The sequence below is a fragment of the Podarcis gaigeae genome (genome assembly GCF_964106915.1).
Source record: "Podarcis gaigeae genome assembly, chromosome: 14".
NCBI lineage: Eukaryota > Metazoa > Chordata > Lepidosauria > Squamata > Lacertidae > Podarcis > Podarcis gaigeae.
The window spans coordinates 40,536,896-40,563,568 of NC_139690.1; the positions used below are offsets into that span (position 1 = coordinate 40,536,896).

At 44.6% G+C, this 26,673-nt stretch overlaps 2 protein-coding genes across 5 annotated transcripts in view; one reads left to right on the plus strand and one right to left on the minus strand.

The window, feature by feature from the left end:
- PDILT (protein disulfide isomerase like, testis expressed) overlaps positions 1–4,836 on the minus strand; it is a 35,625-nt gene extending 30,789 nt beyond the window's left edge. The window contains exon 1 of the mRNA XM_083711616.1: positions 4,558–4,836. Coding sequence (XP_083567742.1) covers positions 4,558–4,759 — 202 coding nt within the window. The 5' untranslated portion in view covers positions 4,760–4,836. The remainder of the gene's footprint in view (positions 1–4,557) is intronic.
- On the plus strand, positions 1,229–26,392 carry ACSM5 (acyl-CoA synthetase medium chain family member 5). 4 transcript variants are annotated; one of them, XM_083711580.1, is made up of 14 exons: positions 1,229–1,659; positions 7,761–8,030; positions 10,348–10,558; positions 12,547–12,754; positions 13,475–13,618; positions 14,553–14,709; positions 15,857–15,936; positions 18,145–18,268; positions 18,621–18,701; positions 19,425–19,526; positions 20,592–20,719; positions 20,795–20,894; positions 21,530–21,649; positions 24,170–26,392. In XM_083711580.1, the coding sequence occupies exons 2-14, from the start codon at positions 7,845–7,847 to the stop codon at positions 24,254–24,256; spliced, it is 1,728 nt and encodes a 575-aa protein (XP_083567706.1). In that variant the 5' UTR covers positions 1,229–1,659; positions 7,761–7,844; the 3' UTR covers positions 24,257–26,392. The 4 variants fall into 4 exon arrangements, with proteins under 4 accessions (XP_083567706.1, XP_083567705.1, XP_083567707.1 ...); XM_083711579.1 differs by having other exon boundaries at positions 7,796–8,030; XM_083711581.1 differs by lacking the exon at positions 1,229–1,659 and adding an exon at positions 1,700–1,837.
- The last annotated feature ends 281 nt before the right edge of the window (positions 26,393–26,673 follow it).

Sequence of the window (26,673 nt, forward strand, 5' to 3'; positions counted from 1 at the left end):
CCCTTCCACCAACCGGTCCCCTCTGATCATATTCAAGAGCACCTCCAGAACCGAAATGAATAACAAAGGGGAAATCGGGCAGCCTTGTCGTGTTCCTTTTTCAATTTTGAACTCTTCTGTAACCACATTGTTAACTATCAATTTAGCCTTTTGTTCTGAATTTATTGCATCAATCCCATTCTCAAAACCCCGTCCCACTCCCATTTCTTTTAAATTTCCCTTCATAAATTTCCAAGAAATATTGTCAAAGGCCTTCTCCGCATCTATAAAAATTAACACTGCTCTTGTGTTTATATTTGTTTGCAAAAGTTCCAAAATGTCGATAATGTTCCTTGTATTAGCAAACATGTGTCTGCCTGGAAGAAAGCCTGCCTGGTCTTTATGAATTACTTCATTTAGAACTTTCTTAAGTCTACTTGCCAAAACTTCTGCAAATATTTTGTAATCCACATTTAAAAGGGAGATGGGACGATAGTTCTTGAGTTGTGTCTTTTCAGTTTCCGATTTTGGTATCAATGTGATGAAAGCTTCCTTCCACGATTCCGGCGCCCTCTTCCCTTCCATAATTTCATTGCTGACCTCCATCAGTGGTTGTATCAAATAGTCTTTTAATGTGTTATAATACTTGGAGGTCAACCCATCTGGCCCTGGAGATTTGCCCAGTTGCATGTTCTGAATGGCTTGTTCAATCTCTTGTCGTGTTATTTTACTGTTCAGGATTGATCTGTTTTCTTGTGACAATTTTGTTAATCCATTTTTTTCCAAAAATTGTTTAATCTCAACCTCGTCTTGTGGCCCTTGGGTATATAGTTTTTTGAAATATCTCTGGAAGCACTTTCTGATCTCCGCGGGGTTCTGAATGTTCCTTCCCTCAATTTCTAGATTTGTGACTGTGTTTAATTTTTGTCTTCTCTTCAACTGCCAAGCTAGCAGTTTCCCACATTTATTCGCCGATTCATAAGTTTTTTGTTTCATTAGTTTAATCTTCCACTCTATTTCCTGATTTATCAGTTTGGAATATTGTGCTTGGTGAAGTTTAATTTCTCTCAAGATCGGCTGTGACTTTGGATTTGATCTTAACTTCTTCTCTAGTTCTTTAATTTTCTAATAAACTAATAATAATAATAGCTGCTGCTGCTGCTTTGGGGGTCACCACTGCAGAGGGAAAGCAGTGTATAAGCAGTGGAGGCTGACCTATTAGGGCAAATTTTGCATGGCCCCATCAATCTCAGACTGCCTTCGGCCAGCCCCTACATGCCATTCTTCTTACTGACTTCTTGCTTGTCATTGCCTCTGCCTCCACCCACTGCTGGTCTCCCAGTCGTCTGCCTTACCAGTCTCGATAGGCAGAAGCCACCACTAATGATAAATAAAGAAAGGAAGGAATGGGGTACCCCTCACTACACACAGCAGATGTGAGGATCAAGGGCACCGCTCCAAGCCAAGGCTGGACTTTGTCCCACCACTGCTGCACAGATTGTATGACAGTTGGGCCAGGCAATTCAGGCTACAGCTGCGAGCAAGCTTTCACTTTTGCCTGAAAACAACAACCCAGGCACGGGGCACAGAAAAGGATCTGCAGAGGGGAACCAGGGACACAGCAGTCATAGCGAGAGGCTCAGTCAATACATCCACCCACTCCCCAACTCCTGAGGACTGGTGAGTACTAAAAAGGCTTAAATGTTTTAGAGGAGGGGTTGGGGCACTCTGTTTGTGCCTGCCCTGTGAACAAATGGCCATATCCAACTCTAGTCCTACTCAGGGGAGAAATTAATGGACATGATCAGTGCCTCTTCTTTTGAAGAAAAGGTGCCAGTATTCACCATGAAGTTGTAATGTAAGTCCCACGCTTTTAACATTTGGTGGGAGGGAAAGTTGCCAGTACTATGTACCCAGAAAAAAAGCACTGGAACTTAGGGACATTGATTCTAATGGGTTTACTCTGAGTAGAACTTTGCTAGATACAAGTCAAAGTTGTGTGTGTGTGTGTGTGTGTGTGTGTGTGCCTGACAACCAGCCCTCACTCTCAAATTACAAAAAAATAAAAATAAAATGCAGACAGCTGTGGGCACTGTGCAATATGCTAATTTTGGGGTTTGCTTAGTGCCCATCAGTGCTTCCGTTATAGGGAAAGGGTCACAGCACAGGCGTAGGTAGGGAGCTTGCAGAAAGTTCCTAGATGCACCCCTGGAAGTGGAGGGAAAGGGGAGTGTGCTGGGGAGAGTCCTTCGCCACCCCATTCTAGATAACAAATTTTTGATCCTCCAGAGTTTCATAATTCTAATGAACATACTTTTCTCTGTATGCATTTCCCCCCCACTGTTACATAAGAAGGTCAAAGAGTAAGCTGCATGAATAAGCCTCTTCCAAGAAATTCAGTGACTTACAGAAAATAACACATTTTACATTCAAAATGTGTGTGTCCCTCCACCGCATAGAAAACACACAATACCATATTCACCTCCTATATCTTTGTTTATTTTTTGTAAGAAAGGCATGTATGACTAGTCTCCAGGGAGAGGGGAGAAATTCAGTTCTGTTCAAATTGTAACGTGAACCTACCACTTTCCAAAGCAATATGCAAACCAAAACACAATTATCCTTTAAAATTCGCACTTCAAGTTTTTCGATGCTGTTTTCCGAGCCAAGCAATGTGCATAGAAATGCATATAGTCGTGAAAACAACATATTAAAATGCATTATATCAATGGAAATTACTTGCATTTTTTTTACTTCAGGAAAAACTGCATTCAGAACTCTGTATATTAGGGAGAAAATGTCCTGAAATGCTAATGGGCATCCATGGAGACTTAAAATAATAATAATCACAAACCTAGAAATATGGAGAACTGGAAAAAAGGGAAACAGAAAAAACAGAATCGACAAGTTCACTTGCTGCCCCAAAGTCCCATTTTCAAAACTTCAAACAGAATTCTTCTGTGTATATATAGAAGAATACATATACAGAATACATCATATACATATACAGAATTATGCTGTATATGTTTTAGCAAAACATATATCCACAAAATCGTTCTGCGCTAATAATGGGTGTTCATTATTTGCATTGATTTTTCAGTTTGCTAAAAAGTTAATAAGTGACTACAACTATTGGTAGATCAAAGCCAAAATCAACCTTGGCATATTTTTATACCAATGGATTAAACTGAAAAGTCAACAGCAGGAACACACCATGAGCTGGTATACATTATGCAGCGAGAGAAAATAAGGGCACGGCACCTGGATTTGCTTTCACAGCATCTAGGTTCTCTTATAATATGCTTCTTCTTTGCTTGAAACAGATCATTGGCTGCAGTTTCTATATTGGTTAGGAGTGGGGGAGATTTCGCAGTCCTAAATTTAGCTTGGTGAGTGGACTAGTTGGCCTTTAGATACCCCAGCTCAAAGAGCACATGGAAAGGGTTAGAGACGGGGAGACCTTTACACCCCAAGGGAAGCATTCCTTTCTGGACAACATAGGAAGTAATTGCTGTTGATTCAATTTGACTTATTTTGCTTCTGAGCAGACATTGTAAGGATTGCACAGTTAGTTTAAGGTGCCACGAGGCAAATACATTGATTTCAGTTTCCCTCATTTTCTCATTTTTCCATTCTTAAGTTTGCTTCACATTTCCACATCGGGGGGGGGGGTGTGATATTTATGAAAATTCACCAGCATTTTAGTGCTAATTTCTCCTTACACACAATTTTGCCTAATATCTACATTTTTGTAGAGTGACTTCCCCTAATATCACACATTTTTGCATGTTGTTAGCATGAATGTAAGCATCGTTAGGTACACTTTACGCTAATATACGCTTTTGTATATATGAGTTGCCTGACAAGATGCGTCACAAAATTCAGAGAAGTGCAAATTTCGCAGGATGGCTGTGTTTCGGTTCTTGTACTCCCCCCACCAAAAAAAGTACAAATTAGGCAGATTCACCTTTAAATGACAGCAGAATAAAATTTACCCTACATTCCCAGCACTGTTAGACATTCGGGTTTAAAGTGCCCATTTTGTGAAGATTAGCTCATCAGCCAGTGTGGCCTAGTGGTTAGACTGAGGTTCAAACCCCTGCTCATCCATGAAACTCACTGACTGACCTTGGGCCAGTCACAGTCTCTCAGCCTAACCTACCTCACAGGGTTGTTGTGAGGCCAAAATGGAGAGGAACAGAACCACGTATGGCACCTTGAGCTCCTTGGAGGGAATAGAAATGTAGTGATATAGATGATAGATAGATAGATAGATAGATAGATAGATAGATAGATGATAGATAGATGATAGATAGATAGATAGATAGATAGATAGATAGATAGATAGATAGATAGATAGATGATAGATAGATATAGATGATAGATAGATAGATGATAGATAGATAGATAGATAGATAGATAGATATAGATAGATAGATAGATAGATAGATAGATAGATGATAGATAGATAGATAGATAGATAGATAGATAGATAGATAGATGATAGACAGATAGATAGAGATAGATAGATAGATAGATAATAGATAGTAATATCACTTTGGAAGAAGAAGTACTTACAGAACTCCACCAGCAGGTACTGTGTTCCATTCAGAGCCCTGTCAAAGTTGCTCTTTTTCAGGACCAGAACATTGTCCTCCTCCTTGATTTGGGACAGTTTGGCTTTCTTTGGTTTCTTCTCTGATGGGCCAATGCCACCTTCTGCAATAGTAAGAGGAAGGCATGCTAAACCAGTCAGGACAAGCAGCCACAGAGCTCTCATTCTGGCCTTCCAGGATATTGCAGACACCACAGAAGAGGAGAAAGGGGACCTAGCCTGGGTCTGCTCTGGTTAAAAATGTCCATGGCCTTATCAGCAGGCCACGTGGCTTAATTCCCACACAGTTAGAGATAGGGGACAGGGCTCGCTGCAGAGAGAATTGAGTCTGCTCCCTCTTTGAATTGTTAAAGCTGCTAACACTTTAGGAACCTGGGGTCAGGGGTGGAGGAAGGGGGTGCGGTGGGGGTGGGCCGCCCCGGGTGTCACCACTGAGGGGGTTGACAAAATGCCGGGTGGCACTCATCACGGGGATTGCAGCGCACCTGAGCCATGTGTCTCTACTGGGAGTGACACGGTGGCTCCTCACTGCCCCAAATGGTCCACCAGCGGCCACCCCCCAGCTGTCAGGTAGATGAGTGGGAGGAGGCAGGCAGACTCCTCAGGGGCCCTGCGGAGCGTCCTGCCCTGGCTGGCCCCACCCCACTGGTGGCTGGCCTCGCCCCTGGGTGCAGGGCACACACGCCGCCATAGGCGCCTGATCGGCTTGCTCCGCCGCTGCCTGGGGTGCTCCCCTTATACCAAGTCACTGGTCCATCTTACTTATTAGCTCAACGAGTTTAAAGTCTGCTTCAATAGCATAAAACCAACCATGTGGTGCACAAGGTGAAAGAAAAATAAAGTGCGGAAACACTCTAAGAACAATAGATCAATCCGACCAACTCTAAAACAACAAAACCACCCAGGTTTAAGCATTTTGTCAAATTGAAAACTGATCTTCCATAAATGTCTGCTACACATGATTACAGAAATCGGTGTGCTCACAGGTAAAAATGAAATCCTGGGTCCTAGATGACATATTTTGCCTGTTTTTGACAAAGGTAAAGCAGATCTTCTTCGTTTACCTTCTGGTAGGTGTTCAATTCGTTTACGTTCTGGTAGGTGTTCAAGACTAGAGAGATACTTCAGACTATGCCCTAGGCAGTGCTTTTTTTCCTTAATGTTTAAGGGTACCCTTATTCTGACTCAGGAAAACCACCATTTTATACTTGAAATCGGGAAAAGTAAATGGACAAAAGTACAAAATTCACAAAATGTTTAGAAGTATGTGTACCCCTGCGTTCCCCCAGGAAAAAAAGCACTGGCCCTAGGTAACTGGTTCAAGGAAGTTATGTTCATTGCTGTGTCAAAGAAATTGACACATGGTGGTGATCATTCTGATTTCACCTCTATTCAGGGGTTATTTATTAAATATAGGACATCACAAATTTCATTGCAGTCATACCTCATGTTACGTCCGCTTCATGTTACGTTCTTTCAGGTTACGTCCTGCGGCGACCCAGAAGTACCGGAAAGGGTTACTTCCTGGTTTTGCCATTTGCACATGCACAAAAGTGCAAAATGACGGCACGCGCATGCACAGAAGCAGTGAATCGCAACCTGCGCGTGTGCAGATGCGCCACTGCGAGTTGCACTTTTCATGTTGTGAACGGGCCTCTGGAACAGATCCCGTTTGCAACCAGAGGTACCACTGTACAATAGTTATCATAGTTAACATAGGGAACTGCCTTATTCTGAGTCAGACCACTAGCATATCCAGCTCAGTACTGTCTACACAGACAGGTAGCAGCTTTCCAGGGTTTTAGGCAGGGGACATTCCCAACCCTACCTGGGCTTTGAAGTAGTAATGACATCAGATGATTTACAGGTGGGTTGTCCCATCCATTTGTCAAAAATGGTTTGTGACCCAGTTCTTGATCTAGCCTGCAAGCTGGAAAACATTCCCCACCGAAAGTGCCATTTTTGTGCTCTCAATGACAAGCAGTCTTTGAAAATGACCCACAATGCACCTTTCCCCCCTGTTATCATTAAGCACACAGAATACTTAATATAATGAGCCTGTGTGCAGCGGCTTCAGGGAAAGATAGGTTCATGCACAAACAGTCTTACAGAACAAAAACCAGGAGCTTAATGAGAACGACAATACCTCACTGCCAAAAAGGGGGGGGGGAATGAAATGAGCTGGTTTGACAAGCCCTGCTCCCAATTCTATTTAAAAAGATTGTTATAAGCCTAGAAGAAACTTTTGCAAAACAAAAAATAATCTTGTACCTGTCACAGGTGAGCATATTCCTTTAGTATTTCTTTATTGGATTCATGTCCCACGTTTAATAATAATAATAATAATAATAATAATAATAATAATAATAATTTGTACCCTGCCCATCTGGCTGGATTTCCCCAGCCACTCTGGGCAGCTTCCAACAAAGATTAAAAATACATTAAAATGTCACACATTAAAAACTTCTCTGAACAAGGCTGCCTTCAGATGTCTTCTAAATGTCAGGTAGTTGTTTATCTCCTTGACATCTGTTGGGAGGGCGTTCCACAGGGCGGGTGCCACTACTGAGAAGGCCCTCTGCCTGGTTCCTTGTAACTTGACTTCTCTCAGTGAGGGAACTGCCAGAAGGCCCTCGGAGCTGGCCCTCAGTGTCCAGGCTGAGTGATGGGGTGGAGATATTCCTTCAGGTATACTGGGCCAAGGCTGTTTAGGGCTTTAAAGGTCAGCACCAACACTTTGAATTGTGCTTGGAAACGTACTGGGAGCCCATGTAGGTCTTTCAGGACCTGTGTTATATGGTCTCGGCAGCCACTCCCAGTCACCAGTCTAACTGCGCATTCTGGATTAATTGTAGTTTCCGGGTCACCTTCAAAGGTAGCCCCACGTGCTCTCACCCAAGTTGCTCACAACCTCCCTGATCTCCTGGATTCAAGATCTTTACCTCAAACAAGAACAAACAAGCAAAAACTGGGGATGCCAACATCAAACATTTCCCCTGTATGCTTCCGAGTGATTCTGTGGAATCAGTCAACCTCTACTGTGTAGTCAGAAATATTCTGCAAGTCAGTCTATTGGCACATCTAACACAATAGTGACTTGGTATAATGTATTTTACAGTGTTCCTAATGTATCAGATGTTTCTGTTAACTTCCAAGGTTTTTTTAGAAAAACTTTTCTGCTTTTACAACACGTCATTGCAGAAAAATCCAGCTAAGTTGATGTTCTCAAGCTGCCTTCTGCTCTGGTGCCATGAAGACCTTGTTTAAATGCTTCTGGAATCTGCGGCCACCTCACACATTGCTCCATCAAGTCAAAAGACACCTTGCCTCTCCAATCACCTCACACTATGAAGCTATAAACCGGTGTGAACAGGAAGTGCCCAAGTACTTCAATTTTGCTAGTGATGTTCTGGACAAGTGGACCCAAGTGGAAAAGGTATGAATTTGTCTGCTTTAAGAAGACATTCATGGCTGGCAAGAAAACAGGATATTGATGGTACTATACGTATGCTTTTATGATATCCGTGGAGTACAGGGGACCTGTGGCTTTGTTCAGTTACGTGTTCCCCAAACTAAGAGACTGAAGGAAGTCTTGGATTTGGTCACATGGGCTATCTAACTTTAGTCTTTGGTAGGATTCTGATCCATGATTTCTGTAAGCTCCCTTTATTTGCCTTGAGTTACCTGGGCTGACTATGGATCTAATTCACTTGTAGACAGGTATCGATGAATCAACCAGTTTCGATGTCTCTGACTTCCTTATTTTTCCATTTTTAAATCTCCACATTCTTGCAACAATTTGTGATTATTTGTTTTAATCCTCACGAAAATTCATCTGCATTTGCCTGTGAATTTCTCCTAGCAGTGTTTTTTGTGGGGTTTTTTTTGCATATTGGAAAGCTCTTTTTCCTAATGTAATGCATGTTAGTATGCTATGTTCATGAACAAATGCAATCTTTGTGCATAATTTCCCTTAATATATGTGTTTCTGTATTTACTGTTTGGTTGGAGAACTGCATCACAAACTATCGGAGAGATACAAATTTCAAAGGATAACCATGTTTCAGTTCACATTTTGGATCAAAAAGTCCAAATTAGGTATTTTCTCATTATAATGCAAATAGAAGTGAATTTCCCCTCCCATTCATTGTGGCAGACCATATGCTTTGCATGCGTGAGATCCCAGTTGGGAATGACCTCTGACCTGGGAATGTTCGCTGTCTGAAACCCAGAAGAGCTGTTGCCATTCATTGTAGACATTTGTTTCATATTATATTGAACATGCAGCCCTCTGCAATTTATAACTTCTCCCTCAACGTCAGGAATTGTTTTAGCAGTTCCTCATAGCAACTTCACCGACAAAAGGAAAGCTGAAGGCCGGTAAATGGGGGTAAACAAACACAGGAACCTTTCCTCTCTTGTTGCAAACACCGTCACTGGCAAGACCAGGCATAGGCAAACTCCGGCCCTACAGATGTTTGGGAATACAATTCCCATCACCCCTGACCACTGGTCCTGTTAGCTAGGGACGATGGGAGTTGTAGTCCCAAACATCTGGAGGGCAGATGTTTGGAGGGCAGACGTGGGTGGCGCTGTGGGTTAAACCACAGAGCCTAGGACTTGCTGATCAGTAGATCGGCGGTTCGAATCCCCATGATGGGGTGAGCTCCTGTTGCTTGGTCCCTGCTCCTGCCAACCTAGCAGTTTGAAAGCACGTCAAAGTGCAAGTAGATAAATAGGTACCGCTCCGGTGGGAAGCTAAACGGCATTTCCATGCGCTGCTCTGGTTCGCCAGAAGCGGCTTAGTCATGCTGGCCACATGACCCGGAAGCTGTACGCCGGCTCCCTCAGCCAATAAAGCGAGATGAGTGCCGCAACCCCAGAGGCGGTCACGACTGGACCTCATGGTCAGGGGTCCCTTTACCTTTACCTAAAAAACAACAACATGCAGTTGCTTACAGTAATACGACCAAATAAAAGAAAGAAACAATTTTGGAACAATTAGGTCTTCAAAAGGTATTTCAAACAATAAAAACTTGAGCAAACTGCAGAGCTAAAAACAAACGGTGCTCACCCGGGAGGGCCCCCTCAGGGATGAGCCACACCAATTCGTTGTAGACAATACCAAGCTAGATAGGCCCATGAGTTGACTCAGTATAAGACAGCTCCTGGTGTTCCTATGATGACTGCTTCCAAGGCAAGTCTATTTCTAGGGTACTATACTGCCTGCTCTTTCTTTCCCTTACCTTTCCTTGTTGGTCATAAGGCCACTTCCGCCTAAGGAGGAGGTGGGGTTGTGGGCTTCACGGCCCCTCCATGTGCGTGGCGGGCGGAGGCCAGCCCCACGCAATTGGGGGGATTCCCTGCCACGTCATCCCCTGCCCAGCTAATCAGCTGGCTCAGGGGGTGGGGTGGCCTGCCCTATTTAAGGCAGGATGCGGCCGGGGATCTCCCTCTTCGCCGCCCACCAGCTGTTCCTTCCTGAACTTCAAGCAGACAGGCTGGAGTCGGATATAGTTGGTTAGGACCAATGCCTAAGCCAATACCACTCTTCACCTGTAACCAATAAAGTTGTGGCCTTTTTTAGCCCATTAACCTTAATAATTGTGTCATGTATCATTATTTCCACCTGGAGGGGTTGGGAACCCGACACGCAAAATCCTATCTGATTCACACATGTGCTTGGCCCTGTGGATCATGCACCATTTTTAGTTGTCTTTCATCTTATTATAGCTTTTTGGGTTATCTGTTAGGAGGGAAAGAGACCTTCGAATCCAGCCTTCTGGTGGGTGAGTGACCAGGAGGGAGAGGTGAAGTGGAGCTTTGAGGAACTGGGAGTCTTATCCCGGAAAGCTGCCAACATGCTCCTTGGTCCATGCGGCTTGCAAAGAGGTGACCGGATCATGACAGTTCTACCCCGGATTCCAGAATGGTGGCTACTAAGCGTGGCTTGTATGCGGACAGGTTAGTCAATATTATGGGCAAGAAAATAGTCATTAATGTTGGGTGGATTTGAAGGGCAGGATAGGATATTGTTTTATTATTTATCCTTCCTCCTACTTGTGTGAGTCCAATGTCTAGTTAGCAGGGCTTAAAATTTAGCATCCATTTGCAGCATCAAATGTAGAAACTTCTGGGACAAAGGTTGCTTAACCTTATTAGTAATTATCCAGGATGCTTTAGCAGACTAGATCTCCCCATTTTATCCCTTTCATTTGGTTTAAATGTAATGTAATGTAAGAATAAAATTACTGTTCACTTACATAAAGCTTCATACTTGATTCAGCAGTAAGCAGCAGTGAAAAACAACCAAGGCAGAATATACTTCTAAATTACAAAATACATGGTTGAAATAAAAAATGGAGTCCAGTAGCATCCTTTCTCTGTTGGCTACATGGAAAAGAAAGAAAACTGAGCTCTGAGCAGGAAGGAATAATAATAATAATAATAATAATAATAATAATAATAATAATAATAATTTATTATTTCTACCCCACCATCTGGCTGGGTTTCCCCAGCAACTCTGGGCAGCTTCCAACAGAAGGCTAAAAATATCTTTAAGGAAGCAGTAACGATTATTTTCCTATGTTTACTTTTCCTGCCAGGGCAAGCAAAGGTTGTGACCTCAAAGAGCCCCATCTCTAGGAATTTACAGGAGAAACTCCATGTGTCTTAACCCTTTGCTTATCTAGCAACACATGAAATTTTATTTCGGCTGTGACATTATTTCCCAGAATAAGAACATAAGAGGAGTCTGCTAGATCAGGCCAATGGCTCATCCAGATCAGCATACTGTTCTCACAGAGGCCACCCAGATCCTTGTGGGAAATCCTTGAGCAAGACCTGAGCACAAGAGCAGCCCCCCCTCCTGCGGTTTCTAGCAGGTGGTATTCAGAAGAATTCCTGCCTCCGACTGTGGAGGCAGAGCAGAACCAGTTCTAGATAAACCTTTTAGAAGGCGGCTTGGAAGGATAAGGCTATCAATAGCTATTAGTCCTGGTGGTTTTGTACTACCTTCAGGTATCAGAGGCAGTATGCCTCTGAATAACAGTGGCTAGGGATCATGAGTGAAAGAGAATTATTACACTCTGTTTATGGGTGTGCTGGGCCCGGGGGTAACCCGAGTAACGCAGTCCAGGTCTGGTCCTGAATCCAAGGGTTCCGCGAGGAGTCAGTCCAACAGGACCAAGGCAGGAAACCAGGCAAAGGATCACAGGCAGGTTCTGGCAAACAGCAACATTGCTCCCGCAACCCGGGGCGGGGTTCGACAGCCTTTTATCTCTGTCGGGGTAACGGCCAGTCCTGATCCCCCAGTGACTCACCTCCCTGTCTCGCCCGAAGGCAAGCACTCCTCCTGTGAATACTCAGGTCTCTCCTTCTCTCAGACTTTAGTCTCTGCAGCTCGGGAGACGTCGGTGGGTTACTAAACCCAGAGGCCGCCTCAGCCCCTCCTGACCCAACTGGTAGTGGAGCAGCTGCATGTGATTGCCCAGCAGAGGGCAAGGAGGTAATCCCCGCATCTGCAGCCAGGGCAGGCTCAGGCCCCTGACTCGGCCCAGCTGAAGCTTGTTGCAGGGGAACCTGTGCAGACTGGGGCTCTTCAGAATCAGGCCCCAGACTAGGTTCAGATGCTGCCTGAAGCAAAGGATCTGGTGCAGACTGAGACTCCTCTGGCTCCGAGCCCGAGTCCCAGGCCATCACAATGGGCATCCTAGAGACATCTGGTCAGCCACTGTGAAAACACTATGCTGATCTAGATGGACCTTTGTTCTGACCCAGTAGAGCTCTTCTTTATGTTCTTATGCTACTAATTCATTTATCTGAGGTTCAGCACACCTGCTTTAACCACCACATTATCCTCAAATGAGACACCACTGTGTGTGCAGCTTCTCCAAGCATGAAGTTTCCTGCTCTGGGTTTCCTGCTCACGACAATCTCTGCTTCTTTTCTAGGCATTGTTTTCATCCCAGGGACGCCCCAGTTAACCGCCAAAGACATCTCCTACAGGCTACAGGCTTCCAAAGCCAAATGCATCGTGGTCAGCGACGCCTTGGCCCCTTCAGTGGACTCAGTCCTGTCCGAATGCAGTTTTCTGAAAACCAAGCTTCTTGTGTCCGACAGCAGCAGAGATGGCTGGCTGAACTTCAAGGATCTCTTCCAGTAAGTACTGCAATGGACAGAGCATGAAATGAGAGCAACCAATTGCTATGCTCAATCTGCTAAGATGTTCCAGGTGTACAACACTTACTCAGTTATAGCTTTCTTTGGAAGGATATCACTGAGGACTCACTGATGTTTTGTAACATTGATATTTATTTACCAGCTGGGTGTAGGTGGAAGCATAGACAGAACCAAGGGTGGATAACTAGCTTCAGGCCTAGGGCCAGACTGACCCACAACAAACCCTTCAAGGGTCATGTGTTAAGGGGGCTGGAGCTGAAGTGAAAAAGTGGGGATAGCCAATTTTATTTCTTTTAAAGAAACTCATTTGGGGGGATCAGTAAGATCACAAAAACCTTTTGACACCACAGCAGGGGCTCTTCAGGAGTGATTAGTTAAAATATTTTTTAAATATATATTTTTTAATAGACAAATTTGGAAGAGCTTGACAGGCACAGAAATCCTTTTGGCATCACAGTGGGATACTTACGAGACCACACACTAAAAATATATAATCCATTTTAAATTTATATAAATGGACAAATTTGGGGGGTCTTTGGAGCATGCCCAGAAAACTTCTTGGTGGCCGAGAAACTTGGATGCTGTACAGCAATCCATTGGATTTGTGCCAAGCTGGTGTAATTTGGGAAGCTTGCCGGGGGGTTTCATTCATGAAATGCGTGTTTCACATTGATCCCGTACAATGTCACTGTTTTTAAGAGCAGCACCTGCCAGCCATGACTGCGTTAAGACAACAAGCGATGAGCCCATGATCATCTACTTTACAAGTGGGAGCACAGGGTCTCCCAAAATGGTGGAACATTCCCACTGCAGTTACGGAATTGGATTTACAGCAAGCGGCAGGTAACACCCGTTGACTTCTTTCAAACTCTTGCGGTGGCAAAACAGTGCAACACCATTTTGGATTAGGGTGCAAAGGGCCCTGACAGTATTGGAAAGCTTCAGGTTAAGAGGAAGACAGGTGAATCAGAAGGATGGGAAGCTCAGGCTGGGGCACAGGTGCTGGGTTCTGTCCAGCTTTTGGGGGGCAGCAGAAGTATGATGTCACGTGGCAGGAGGAGGCCTGATGGGGACTGTCACATCCATGGGAAGGCCTGATGGGGTCCAACGCGGCTCTGGCTAGGCCTGACGGGGCATGGAATATTGACAGGGCCCAGTCCCCTGGTTGAAAATGGGGGGTGACTTGGCGCTCCCCCCAGATGGCGCCCCTGGGCCAGGTAAAGCAGCATTGCCCATTACTAAGGTTGTAAGAAGGCAGCGATTTCTGTTCTGAACTGTATTCATCACTGTCAGCACTGTTTCTCTTGCACTGCAGTTTGGTTTCCCTCCAATACTATGTTATTTGTCTCACTGTCTGCTACTTAATGCAAGTTATGTAACTTACATAATGTGTGTAACTTTGGCATAACTTGCAAGGTGCTGGTGGGGGAGAACAGAGCAGGAGGCTCAACCAATGGTGCAATTAGACAGTTTTAGACTTGACGTAGATTATGACATGTTCCCTGTAGCCCCCTAGGATCTTCTATTCTGCTAAGTGGGGCCCTAGACTTCCTCCCCAAAGTCTGACCTGTCAGCAGGGACAAAGCATTGCTGGAGGTGAGGAGGTTACTCTTTTTGATCCACTCCATTGCCCATATGGACTTTGCACTTCTCCACCAGCTCTCCCTGTACCCTCTAAATCAGATGTGCAACATCTCTGCCGAGACATCCTGTAAACTGTTTCCCAGGATCCTGACTATCGACAGCCAATACAAATGTGTTCTTTCTCACTGAACAGGCACTGGATGAACCTGACTCCTTCAGATATATTCTGGAATACATCTGACACAGGATGGGTGAAGTCAGCTTGGAGCAGCGTGTTTGCTCCTTGGATCAATGGGTCGTGTGTCTTTGTACACCACCTGTTGAAATTCGAACCCACCGTCATAATAAATGTAAGAATAAAGGTCTGTAGAGTGTAAGTGGGTTCGGGCATGACCCAAGACCAAGATTCAGCTCAAAAAGGATTTACTGGAACATCGGGAACAAGAAGAACAAGAATGACAAACAGGGACACTTGGCCTAGTATATATACCTTAAGCTGGGCCAGGCAAAACACACCCACCACCTGTGATAGGCTGCCTTAATGCTGCAATTAGCAAATCACAACACTGGCCCTATCTCAGCAGCAAATGGCAGCCTGCCACCTATTAAGAATGTCTTTGGAGGGTTTTAGAATCCTCTCTGTCTTTTGTTATGCAGATGAAGCTCCTGACCTCCAGGAGGCTTGAAGGCCTAGGCCTGCATTGCATTAATGCAGCCTGGCTTCAGTCTACAATGCCTGCATATATAACATCCTGTATGCAGGTCATAGGTTCACTTTTAAGGAAAGGGTTCAGTTGTAAGGGATGAGGATTTCATGCAAAAAGTTTCAGATTCAAGCTTTGGCAAATATGGAAAAGACTTCAGGTCTGAGGATCTCAAGAGCCAGGCTATGTAGGGTCTGTGGACCAGATATGAGGAACCTCAAGGTTGGGACCCAAATAAAGCTCTCTATGCTTCTAAAGGCCTACCCGACTCCCCCTAGGTCACACCCCTTTCCAAGCCACAACCCTCACTGGTCCTGCTTTGCAGCCTGCTTGACCGCTTTTGCCCAGCTAGAATGTGTCCTTCAACTCTGATAATGCCTCTTGATTCCCTGGGTGGAGGATAGAGAGGGATATGTGAGTGTGTAGAATCTAGAGCTGTGCACTGGGTCCCAAACTGGGACTTTCTGATTCTGGTAGACCCAGCATTCAGCTGGATCAGGTTGAGGCAGCATGGGATCACCCCAGATCAGCTCAAGTCCACCCAGAGTGATCTGGGGCTGTCAAAAGAGGGATCCACCTGGCAGCAAGGAGAAGCTAAGGAGATGGGCAATTAGTCTGTGTACATTGTTACACTGCATACCCATTTTTCTGATGTTTCTAAAGAGAGCTTCTTTCAAAAGTTCCTTCTGACGTCCCACCGAAAGCTACCCTCCTAACGTTGGATCTCACCCTATGCTCCAAAACCAGAATTTGATGTTGCAATAATGGTTGTGCTTCCATTGCCTCCGTTCAGACTCTCAACCGATACCCAATCACGACTTTCTGCACAGCTCCTACTGCATACCGGATGTTGGTTCAGCACGATCTCACCAGGTACTTTCTAATGCATAACTGGAAAAATGAACACAAGAGAAAAACTGTGATGAGAATTCGATGGGTGTCAAACGGTTCTTGCCGTTTGCTCCAGCTGCTCATCTTTACCACGGACGGCCCTAGTTCCTAGTAGGTCACTGTCCTTGTTTTATGGAGATGGGTTGTTAAAATTTTGCTAGCACATGAGCATCTTTTGGTGCCGTGCTCTTGCAGGAGCCAACTGACTCGTGTGAGAGCACAGCACCACTGCTGAGCTCAGCAGCGGCTGTGCTGGAGGGAGGGGGCATTCTGGGACCTAATCAGAAGCCAGGATGGCTTCTGTAATTCCACGATGTCCCAGCAAAACACTTGAAGAGTATGTGTTTTTACCTTATTCACACTGTAGAATACCTGTGTGGGCAGGTAAGGCAAGATTGCAATTCATTTCTACCCTATGGCATTATGGAAGAAAGAGACACTCTTGAGTCATTGCCCGTAGTTTGGGGCTTGGGGGGTTCTTGGGAATGGAGCCTGGCTTGTACACCATGGCAAATGTTACGAAAACAGATGCTTAACCTAGTCTATCATTTGAATAATTGCATGACTAGAGAAATTGCATACTGTTCCCTGCATTTGCTTAATCAAGTTAAGCATAATACCACTGCAAAGTGGTTTATGAAACACAATCTAATCAAATTCAAGGGATTAGGTGAAAAGAAAACACCAGCACAAATCCAGCTGGCTATAGCTGGTACTTCTGTAGCAGGTGTGGGGAACCGACAGCCCTCTAGATGTTTTGGGAACACAACTGGCATCAGCCCCAGTGTCCTGCTCTAGGTGAGTCCTGGTTTGCAGGAGACTTTCCAGATAACCAAGGCTGTTGTGGGTACGGGCAGCAGGAACATCCAAGGGCAGCCCAAGGTCCAATTCCAGACAAGCAGTGGTTCCAAGAGGGGCTCAAGCAAGGGTCCAGCTGAGCTCCAGTCTAGGGCAGCAGAGATTCATACAAGAACTCAGCCCAAGGTCCAGCTCACCAGCAGCTCAGACAAAAAACAGGTCAAAGGGCACGTCAAAGTCCAGGTAAGAAAACAGCTAGCTGTAAAAACATTGGCAGGACTATTGTAATAACCTGCAGTTTTAAAAATATAAATAGATGAAAATAGATGAATAAAAGAATGATTTAATATAATTTAGAATATGCAAGGAATGATGATAGGGATGCGGGTGGCGCTGTGGGTAAAACCTCAGTGCCTAGGACTTGCCGATCGTATGGTCGGCGGTTCGAATCCCCGTGGCGGGGTGAGCTCCCGTTGTTCGGTCCCAGCTCCTGCCCACCTAGCAGTTCGAAAGCACTCTTAAGTGCAAGTAGATAAATAGGTACCGCTTTATAGCGGGAAGGTAAACGGTGTTTCCGTGTTGCGCTGGTGCAGGCTCGCCAGAGCAGCTTCGTCACGCTGGTCACGTGACCCGGAAGTGTCTCCGGACAGCACTGGCCCCCGGCCTCTTAAGCGAGATGGGCGCGTAACCCCAGAGTCGGACACAACTGGCTCGTATGGGCAGGGGTACCTTTGCCTTTAAGGAATGATGATAAAAAAAATTAATGAAGTGCAGAAAGAGGAGGAAGGAAGTCGGGTTTTGAAATGTTTGGTTTACTGTTAAACTACTATTGAAATGTATATAAATGAAAACCATAAATATATGAAGAAAACAGCTAGTTCTGTGTACAAAAGTGGTGGTAGCAAGACATTGAGGCGTTAAGCCAGAGATGCCATAACCCCACCCTGGGCCCTGCTGCAGCCTCTTCGAGATTCTGCAGAGAGACCTACTCAGGAGGAGGGCCCATGAATAAATAGCCCTTTACTCACGAGGAGTTTTCTGCAACCGAGCATTTCTCATGGCTGTGAGGGTCTCGGCCTGCCTCTTTGAGGTACCATCACCCCTAGGTCTTGTTCTGCCTCTGCATCCCAGACCAAGCTCCCTTTTTGCAGGGAGGGGGCCCCGCCAGACTCCCCCAAGGGTCCCAACTCTTCCGTGGATATTGTTCTTGGCTATTCCTGAGGCTCTGGATCCTCCTTGGTAGAGGAGTCATCTGGTGGGGGCATGGGACCCAGCAAGCAGAGCCGATGATCAGGGGTGATGGGAGTTGTAGTTCAGCAACATCTGGAGGGCCAAAGCTCCCTCACCCCTGATCTATAGGATTGCTACTGATGGTTGCCATTTCTTCTCAAGCTGCAAATTCATGAGCCTGAAGCACTGTGTGACAGGAGGGGAACCACTCATCCCAGAAGTGATGGAGCGTTGGAAGGCTCATACGGGGCTGGATATCTATGAAGGCTATGGACAAACAGAAACAGTATGTCTGTCTTTGTTAGTGTGTGGTGGTGGGTCTTTCAACTGATCTTTTTTAGCCCAAGGGCTGCATTCCATTCTGTCCAATCTTCTGGGGGGTAAATTCTAGTGGTGGGCGGGGCTAGGGACAAAAGTGGGCGGAGCAAGGAATGTAAATCTTTCTTTTTTTCCTGGGCGCTAATTTCTACATGCACCTCTCTATCCCCTTTGCTCCTAGACCAAACCTTGCTTGTCTTAGATTGGTATGCTGTCTTCTCGTGCCACAGTGAAAACAATCTCCTCCCTCTCCAAAATCACCCCAAATTTCATTTAGCTGCATTGTGCTCTCTCGCTCTCTCTTTCTCTCTTTCTTACAGGTAACAATATGTTCCAATATAAAGGGAATGAAAATCAAACCGGGGTCACTAGGAATGGCTTCTCCACCATATGATGTCCAGGTACAAAGACAAACTTAAATTTACCAGAATGGTGTCCACCGAAAGGCTTGAAGAAAACAGAGAATAAATATTCTTTATCCTTGTACTTTAATTCCCTATAATTATCTGTCACCAAGTAAATCCCCATTATTTTGAATTGTGCGGAAGTCCTGTGTATGCAAGTAATTTGCTCTTTTCTCAGCTGTGTCCCAGCTGAGCAGTACATTTTCCTTGTTCCAAAGAATTGAATGAGAATCAATGAAAACTGATTGGCCCCCTCTTTCTTTATCTAAATATTCTCAAATGTTTTCCATTTCTCAATAGAATATCATGTACTAGAACTCTGTGAACACACACACACATATGCACACACACACACACGCGCACACACACACACACACACACACACACAATGCATGCATTATCTATCATCTATCTATCTATCTATCTATCTATCTATCTATCTATCTATATCTATCTATCTATCTATATACCGTAGAACTTAATGGGGGCCATTGATTACTAAGTCAGTCCTCGCTTGCATGGTTCAGTTCTCCATCTACATGTTCCTACTCTTTCCCATTTCTTGGAGTGTAACAGAACCCTGAGAACAAGCTTTATCTATTTTTATTTATTCCATAGAACCTAATGGGTGGCACAGAGAACCAAGGCCAGTCAATTGAAATAATATGTGCATTTTGGGAAGCTTCCTTCTGTTGGTTATTTGTTTGTTTGTTTGTACAGACTGTAGATGATGAAGGCAATGTTCAACCTCCAGGACAAGAAGGGTACATTGCGATCAGGATCAAACCCAAGCGACCATTTTGTCTTTTCTCAGGGTACTTAGTAAGTATTATTTGAGGTGATGAAGTGGGCAAACTAAGGAAGGACAAGAAAATCAACACATAAGACTCTTGATACGTATTCCTGTGTAACTTTTAAAGCCAGGGGTAGGCAAAGCTGTACCCTCCAGATATTGTAGGTCTTCAACTCCCATCAGCCTCAACCAGCCTGGCCAGATGTGAGCTGTAATTCAGCAACATGAAAGGCATCATGTTGCCTGCCCCTGCTCTAATGATGAGTTGTACTTCTCTGTTCTTGCAGGATGGAGATATTTTGGGTTTTTATGTTCATTTTTGGGTAGTGTTTTCTAATAAATAACAATAAAAACTCGATTTGGTGTTCCCCAGCAGGTCTGGTGAAAATGTTCACCAACAGCTTCACTTGATCTGGGTTTGCATTTGTAACAGGGTTTGGTTGTGGTAAGGGATAGGGGAAGGGATTCAATCCTATTCACATGTAAAGACGAACCTTCTTCATTTGCACTTCCCTAAACAATACCCAAACTGAAACACAGCCATCCTTTGGAATTTGCACTTCTCTGAATTTTGCATTGTAATGGAATGTGTACCCAATATACCAGGGCATATATCAGGGTAAATGGCATCACTTATCTAGCTGTGTTATATTAAGGGAAATGGCTTTGCAGGACCTTGGTGCAACAGCCCTTTCCCCATTTGTGAATCCCAACAACTGGTATTCACAGTCACACCATCTCCAATGGTGGAGATGGAAAATAGCTATCATGGCTAGAATCTGTTCATAACTTCATCATCCATGAATTTGTCTAATCCTCTTTTCAAACCATCCACTCTCCCTTTACATGATGGTTTGGTTTAGGGTCTGGTGGAGAGTATGAGAAAATAGAGGCAACAGAGAGGAGGAGGTAGGTCCCACTCAGTTAGGGCAGAGGAAGTGACAACATCTGGTCCAAGGACCCTCTAAGATCTGGAGCTAACACTGTAATCAACCCAAGAGCCAGTCACCTTGCTATTTTATCTTGAGGCACCATTACCAAAAGGGACAAATCAGCAGACATTGGTTGAAATGTTGTCTGGTTGTTGTTGCCAGGATAACCCTGAGAAAACAGCAGCTAGCGAACGTGGCGATTTCTATATCACTGGAGACAGAGCGATTAAAGATGAAGAAGGTTATTTCTTTTTTGTCGGAAGATCAGACGATTTGATTAATTCAGCAGGGTAGGTTTGGTTCAGTTGGCTTTTTCATTTGCTCTGCCACAAAAGGCACGGAACTGACCTCCTTCTCTCTCTTAGGTACCGTATCGGCCCATTTGAAGTGGAGAGCGCCTTGATAGAGCACCCAGCTGTGGTGGAATCGGCTGTGGTCAGCAGCCCAGATCCCGTGAGAGGAGAGGTAACAGAGATTCAGGGAGCCAAGACATTCTGCAACACACGATACTCAGGGGGCAAAAGCCACATGCAGTTTGCTTGTTTGGGGAAAGCGTAATAAATCTTGAAACATGACAGCGGCACTGGCAGAACTGCATTTCCAAGATGCTGCTGAGTCTAGGAACTATGAAAATGTTCTCGGTGAGCAAACTCACCTTAGCTCAGCTGGATACAAATGAAAAGTCGTGGGGGGGGGAACAGCCCAATGCATGATCTTACCAGGACCACAATGGGGTCTAAATATCTTCCTTTCCCTAGAGATGCTGCCAACCTCCATGAATCCCTAAATCCTGGTCTTCCCTTCTCTCCAAACAGTTATATTTTATATGCTCTGGCTATGGCCAACACAAAATGGCGTCATTCATGCTCAAGAGTTGGGGCAGCAGCAGGCTCAGGGGAATCCCCCAAATTTGCAATATTTAGAGGGGAATTTCCTAAGTGGGGTGAAACTACATGAGAATAGAGCATGCTTAGTGGATGTGAAATGCTGGCTGACTGCAGGGGGACGAGGGGAAGGGTACACCAAGCTACACCAAGCACTGAAACCTACTTTTTCTCTCTGAGTCATTAAAGCACATACAATTGGCATCCATCCTATAGGTGGTGAAAGCCTTTGTCGTCTTGTCACCTGCCTTTTTATCACATGACCCAGAAGAATTAATCAAGGAGCTCCAGGATCATGTGAAAAAGGTGACTGCTCCTTACAAGTATCCTAGAAAGGCAAGTATCTTCCCAGGACCTAACCAGGAAATGGCAGTGTGTGTTGAGAAGTCAAACTTTGGGAAATCAAGAAGTTGTGTCTCACTTTCCTGTTGGACTGATGTGATATGCGCCCTAGTGTCTCGGTGCTGACCTGGGAGACTTTTCCCTACTCATGGCCCTAGGTACAGGAAGACACCAGTGATTTCACTGGTTCTATGTAAGTGATGCACTATGTAAGTGCATGCTCTAGTTATCTCCCGCTTGGACTACTACAATGCGCTCTACCTTGGTGCTACCTTTGATGGTGACCTGGAAACTACAACTAATCCAGAATGCGGCAGCTAAACTGGTAACTGGGAGTGGCCGCCAACACCATATAACACCGGTCCTGAAAGACCTACATAGGCTCCCAGTACGTTTCCAAGCCCAATTCAAAGTGTTGGTGCTGACCTTTAAAGCCCTAAACGGCCTCGGCCCAGTATACCTGAAGGAGCGTCTCCACCCCCATCGTTCTGCCCAGACACTGAGGTGCAGCTCTGAGGGCCTTCTGGCAGTTCCCCTACTGCGAGAAGTGAGGTTGCAGGGAACCAGGCAGAGAGCCTTCTCGGTAGTGGCGCTCATCCTGTTCAATGCCCTTCTATCAGATGTCAAAGAAATAAGCAACTATCTGACTTTTAGAAGACATCTGATAGCAACCCTGTTTAGGGAAGTTTTTAACGTTTGATGTTTTATCGTGTTTTTAATATTCTGTTGGGAGCCGCCCAAAGTGGCTGCAGAAACCCAGCCAGATGGGTGGGGTATAAATAATAATAATAATAATAATAATAATAATAATAATAATAATAATTATTATTATTATTATTATTATTATTATTATTATTATTATCGTTATCATCTTGTGTAGGGAGAGAGGAAGCAGCCTTATCCCAAGTCAGACCAACAGTCCATCTATCTATCTTCTCCCGATTCCTGCAGCCCCTGTTATCTCTGCTGGCACAGCTCTCCCCTGAGTCCTGCAAATCACAAAAGCAGGTTCCAGCAAAAATCACAATGCCGGGAAAACTGTGAAACCAGCCAATGCCTCTACATAGCTCTCTCCTTAGTTCAGACATTATGATATATCAGCATATCGCAATGTTTAGCTGATGATATATCGCGATGTTGAAAACCAGCTATTGCCCAGCCCTGACCATGGGTACTAGTCATGGTGGCAGGACCCTCCTTCCTTGTGCTTCAGTAGCAGCAAGCATCTGAATTACTAGCTGCAAGGGAACAGAGTGATTACACTCCCGTTCTGCTTGTAGGCTTCCCAGAAGCACCTGGCTGCCACCATGAGAAAGAAGAGTCTGGACTGCGTTGGCTTTCAGTCTGATCCACTAGGGCCCTTAGATCTTCAGAGGCCCTTCTCCAGGTCCCTCATCTGAGGAAGGCTTGGAGGGTAGTGACAAGGGAAAGGGCCTTGTCAGTTGTGGCTATTCAACTGGCTAGTCAACGAAGGAGCCAGTGTGGTGTAGTGGTTAAGAGCGGTAGACTCGTAATCTGGAGAACCGGGTTCGCTTCCCCGCTCCTCCACATACAGCTGCTGGGTGACCTTGGGCTAGTCACACTTCTCTGAAGTCTCTCAGCCCCACTCACCTCACAGAGTGTTTGTTGTGGGGGAGGAAGGGAAAGGAGAATGTTAGCCACTTTGAGACTCCTTAGGGTAGTCATAAAGCGGGATATCAAATCGAAACTCTTCTTCTTCTTCATTTAGAACAAGCAAAAGAAAGTACTTCTTCACAGTGCACCGTTAAACTATGTAACCCCCCCCCCATTTTTTTTTAGTGATGGCTACCATCTTGGATTACTTTTTTAAAAAGTGATAAAGCGGGATATCACATCCAAACTCTTCTTCTCCATCATCATCTGTGGAATGCTGTCTCCAACAATGCCTATCGGGTGCCTTCACTGACATATTTTCAGCGTCAGGTCAATAATAATAATAATAATAATAATTTATTATTTGTACCCCGCCCATCTGGCTGGGTTTCCCCAGCCACTCTGGGCGGCTTCCAACAAAGATGAAAAATACACTAAAATGTCACATATTAAAAACTTCCCTGAACAGGGCTGCCTTCAGATGTCTTCTGAATGTCAGGTAGTTGTTTATCGCTTTGACATCTGATGACGTCAAGCCTTTCCTTTTTCCAGCCAGGCCTTGGGCTAACCATGATGCTATCCTTTTCTTCCCAGTGTGCTACCAAAGCTTCCTCCAGCTGTTACAAGGGTTGTTTTGCTAGCTTTGTAAGGTGTAATATATTTATATTAATTTTTGTATGCCTGTAAAGTTGCTTGGAGGCTTTCAAGTAACGAACAAGTCTAATGAATAATAACAATGATCGTAGACTGGAGACATTTTCAGGAGGGAGATATTGTTGTTGTTGTTGGCTGGAAGAAGCCATTAACTTGACACTTCCACTCACATGAAAAGCACTAAACTCTTGTGAGCCATGGTAATGTGACTGCGATAAATGACATCAATGTCTTTTACTTTGCTAGGTCGAGTTTGTCCAAGAGCTGCCAAAGACAGCTGCAGGGAAAATGCGAAGGAACGTTTTGCGGAAAAGAGAGTGGGGGACTGTCTAGCTTTGGAAGGACATTTGCATATGCAGAATCGTCCTGCAATCAGCTGTTTGCTCTGACGATGGAGAGTTTCCCCATCTTGCCTTCATACCCTAATCTATTGCTAAGTTCTGATATCTCAAGCAAAGGGTTTCACGCTGTCCAGCAACAATAACTATACTTTCTCCTAAGTTTGCTTCTTTTCATATGAATATCTCGACATTCCACCATTCTTCTTGGCTTTACCTTTTCGGCATGATTTTCTATGCCAAAATACAGGCATGCTTTCTCAGCAGGCCAACTGTTTTGAAAAGGCATGAGCCTTAAAATGAGCAGGGAGTGTCACTTCACAACTCTTCACAGCATGGACCCATGAAAAAGATGGGCAAATTGCCATGTGAAACTCCTGTGATTTTCCAGGATGATGGGCTGCAAATTGATTTTTTTTCTAGACCCAAATAACACGGAAATGAGCATGAAACTTGCACTACATTCCATTCCTTTAGTTCTCCATAACTGCCTTTCTACATCATGTGAAAGCTCAAATATAATGGGCAAAATAACAGCTAGGGGAACGTCAGGAAAATGGAATTAATTGCAGTGAGAATGCAGCCTTTGTTGCCAAAGTGAAACTGCAATACATCGGGAATTCTTCACCGTTACATGTTTATTATTATTTCCTGTGGCCCTTCAGATGAAGTTGGTGGGTTCCATCTCCCATCCATCACAAGACAGCATGGCTAATGGTTAGAAATGATGGGAGTTGTAGTCCAGCAACATCTGGAGAGACCCAGCTATGTAGAATGCAATGGATGTGTAGTTTGCTACAGCTGGCAGTTCTTCAGCTCATTCTAAGGATGGGCAAATTTGTTGATTCTGGTTTCTAGTTTTTCCAATCTTAAATCGGTTTCTAGATTAGCTTGTCTTAGTCTGCGCAAAAATTCATAGGCATTCCTGCTGGCATTTCTTCTAATAGATGCATTTTTGTATGCAACGCTAGCTAATTTATAGATTTTTGTGAACAATTTCCCATAACATAACAAAATTTTTGGTATTATCTTCATGTGCGCACTTCTAGGTGCATCTATGTACAAATTCTTTGGTTGGGAAACTTCATTGCAAAATTCAGTAAAATGTGGGTGTTAAAGGAGAGCTGCACCCCCCCCCCCATGTATTGGTTTGGGAAGTGCAAATCTGGTAAGTTTGTATTAAAATATGAACTGAACTAATCTCTATACCATCCCCAAGTCATTCATATATTTCCCTTCCTTTGTGTTGCTGATGAACATGGTTGCACATGGTTGTGAAGCAAAATGAGCTCCGCAACCCCAGAGTCGTCTGTGACTGGACTTAACTGTCAGTGGTCCTTTGGTAAAGGACCCCTGGATGGTTAAGTCCAGTCAAAGGCAACTATGGGGTTACGGCACTCATCTCGCTTTCAGGCCGAGGGAGCAGGCGTTTGTCCACAGACAGCTTTCTGGGTCATGTGGCCAGCATGACTAAACGGCTTCTGGTGCAACGGGACACCGTGATGGAAACCAGAGAGCACGGAAATGCCGTTTACCTTCCCGCCACAGTGGTACCTATTTATCTACTCACACTGGTGTGCTTTCGAACTGCTAGGTTGGCAGGAGCTGGGACAGAGCAACGGGAGCTCACCCCGTCATGGGGATTCGAACTGCCTACCTTCCAGTCAGCAAGCCGAAGAGGCTCAGTGGTTTAGACCACAGCGCCACCTGCTCCCTTAACACTCATCTAATCAACATACAACTGGCCCATCCCTTTGTGACATCTCAGTAATTTAACCAAGGGCAGCCAGAGGAGACAAGACACCACTGCATGCCTAAGTCCATGGTGACATCAGAGCAAATCTGTCGCTGTTGCAAAATACCCTTGCAAAATGCCATAGGCTGTGATCCTCCTCATCGTATAAACTTATATTGAAGAACATTAGTTCTTTGCACTTGGGTCAGAAACGCTGCATAGCCTGTGTATATTTCTCTTGCATTCTACCCAACCATAATTTTATAAGACATTAATGTACACAAAACTTTTATGTTGTGCTGCCCACTGTGCAACATATTTGCAGAGTTGACCTTTGCATTTCTTCAAAGGAAAGAGTTTTCTGATTGTACCAAATAAATAATCGCTGGAAATAAAGGTTTTTTAACTCTTTTTGCGGGGAGAAATATTTATTAAAGTTTTCACAATACGATAAAAGAAACAAACTAATAAAGAAAAGAAAGAAACAAAAGAACAAACAAAGGAAGGAACAGAAAAAGAACCTATAAGATCCTCCCTCAACACTATCTTAAATTTCATCCCCTACAAAGAAAGGGGTTTTCTCATTCCTTACACAGAAATATCTGAAAGAACACTTTCTCCCCTATTGACCTGCCCAGGAATTAAGATCATCAAAGGAGATCTTCCTGGTGGTGCCA

Bases quoted from the DNA above. Each gene is read 5' to 3' on its own strand.
- ACSM5 (XM_083711580.1), top strand. From the start codon at position 7,845: ATGAAGACCTTGTTTAAATGCTTCTGGAATCTGCGGCCACCTCACACA. The intron at 8,031-10,347 runs GTATGAATTTGT...GTTATCTGTTAG, and splicing joins AGTGGACCCAAGTGGAAAAG to GAGGGAAAGAGACCTTCGAA. The intron at 18,269-18,620 runs GTATGTCTGTCT...TCTTTCTTACAG, and splicing joins GCTATGGACAAACAGAAACA to GTAACAATATGTTCCAATAT.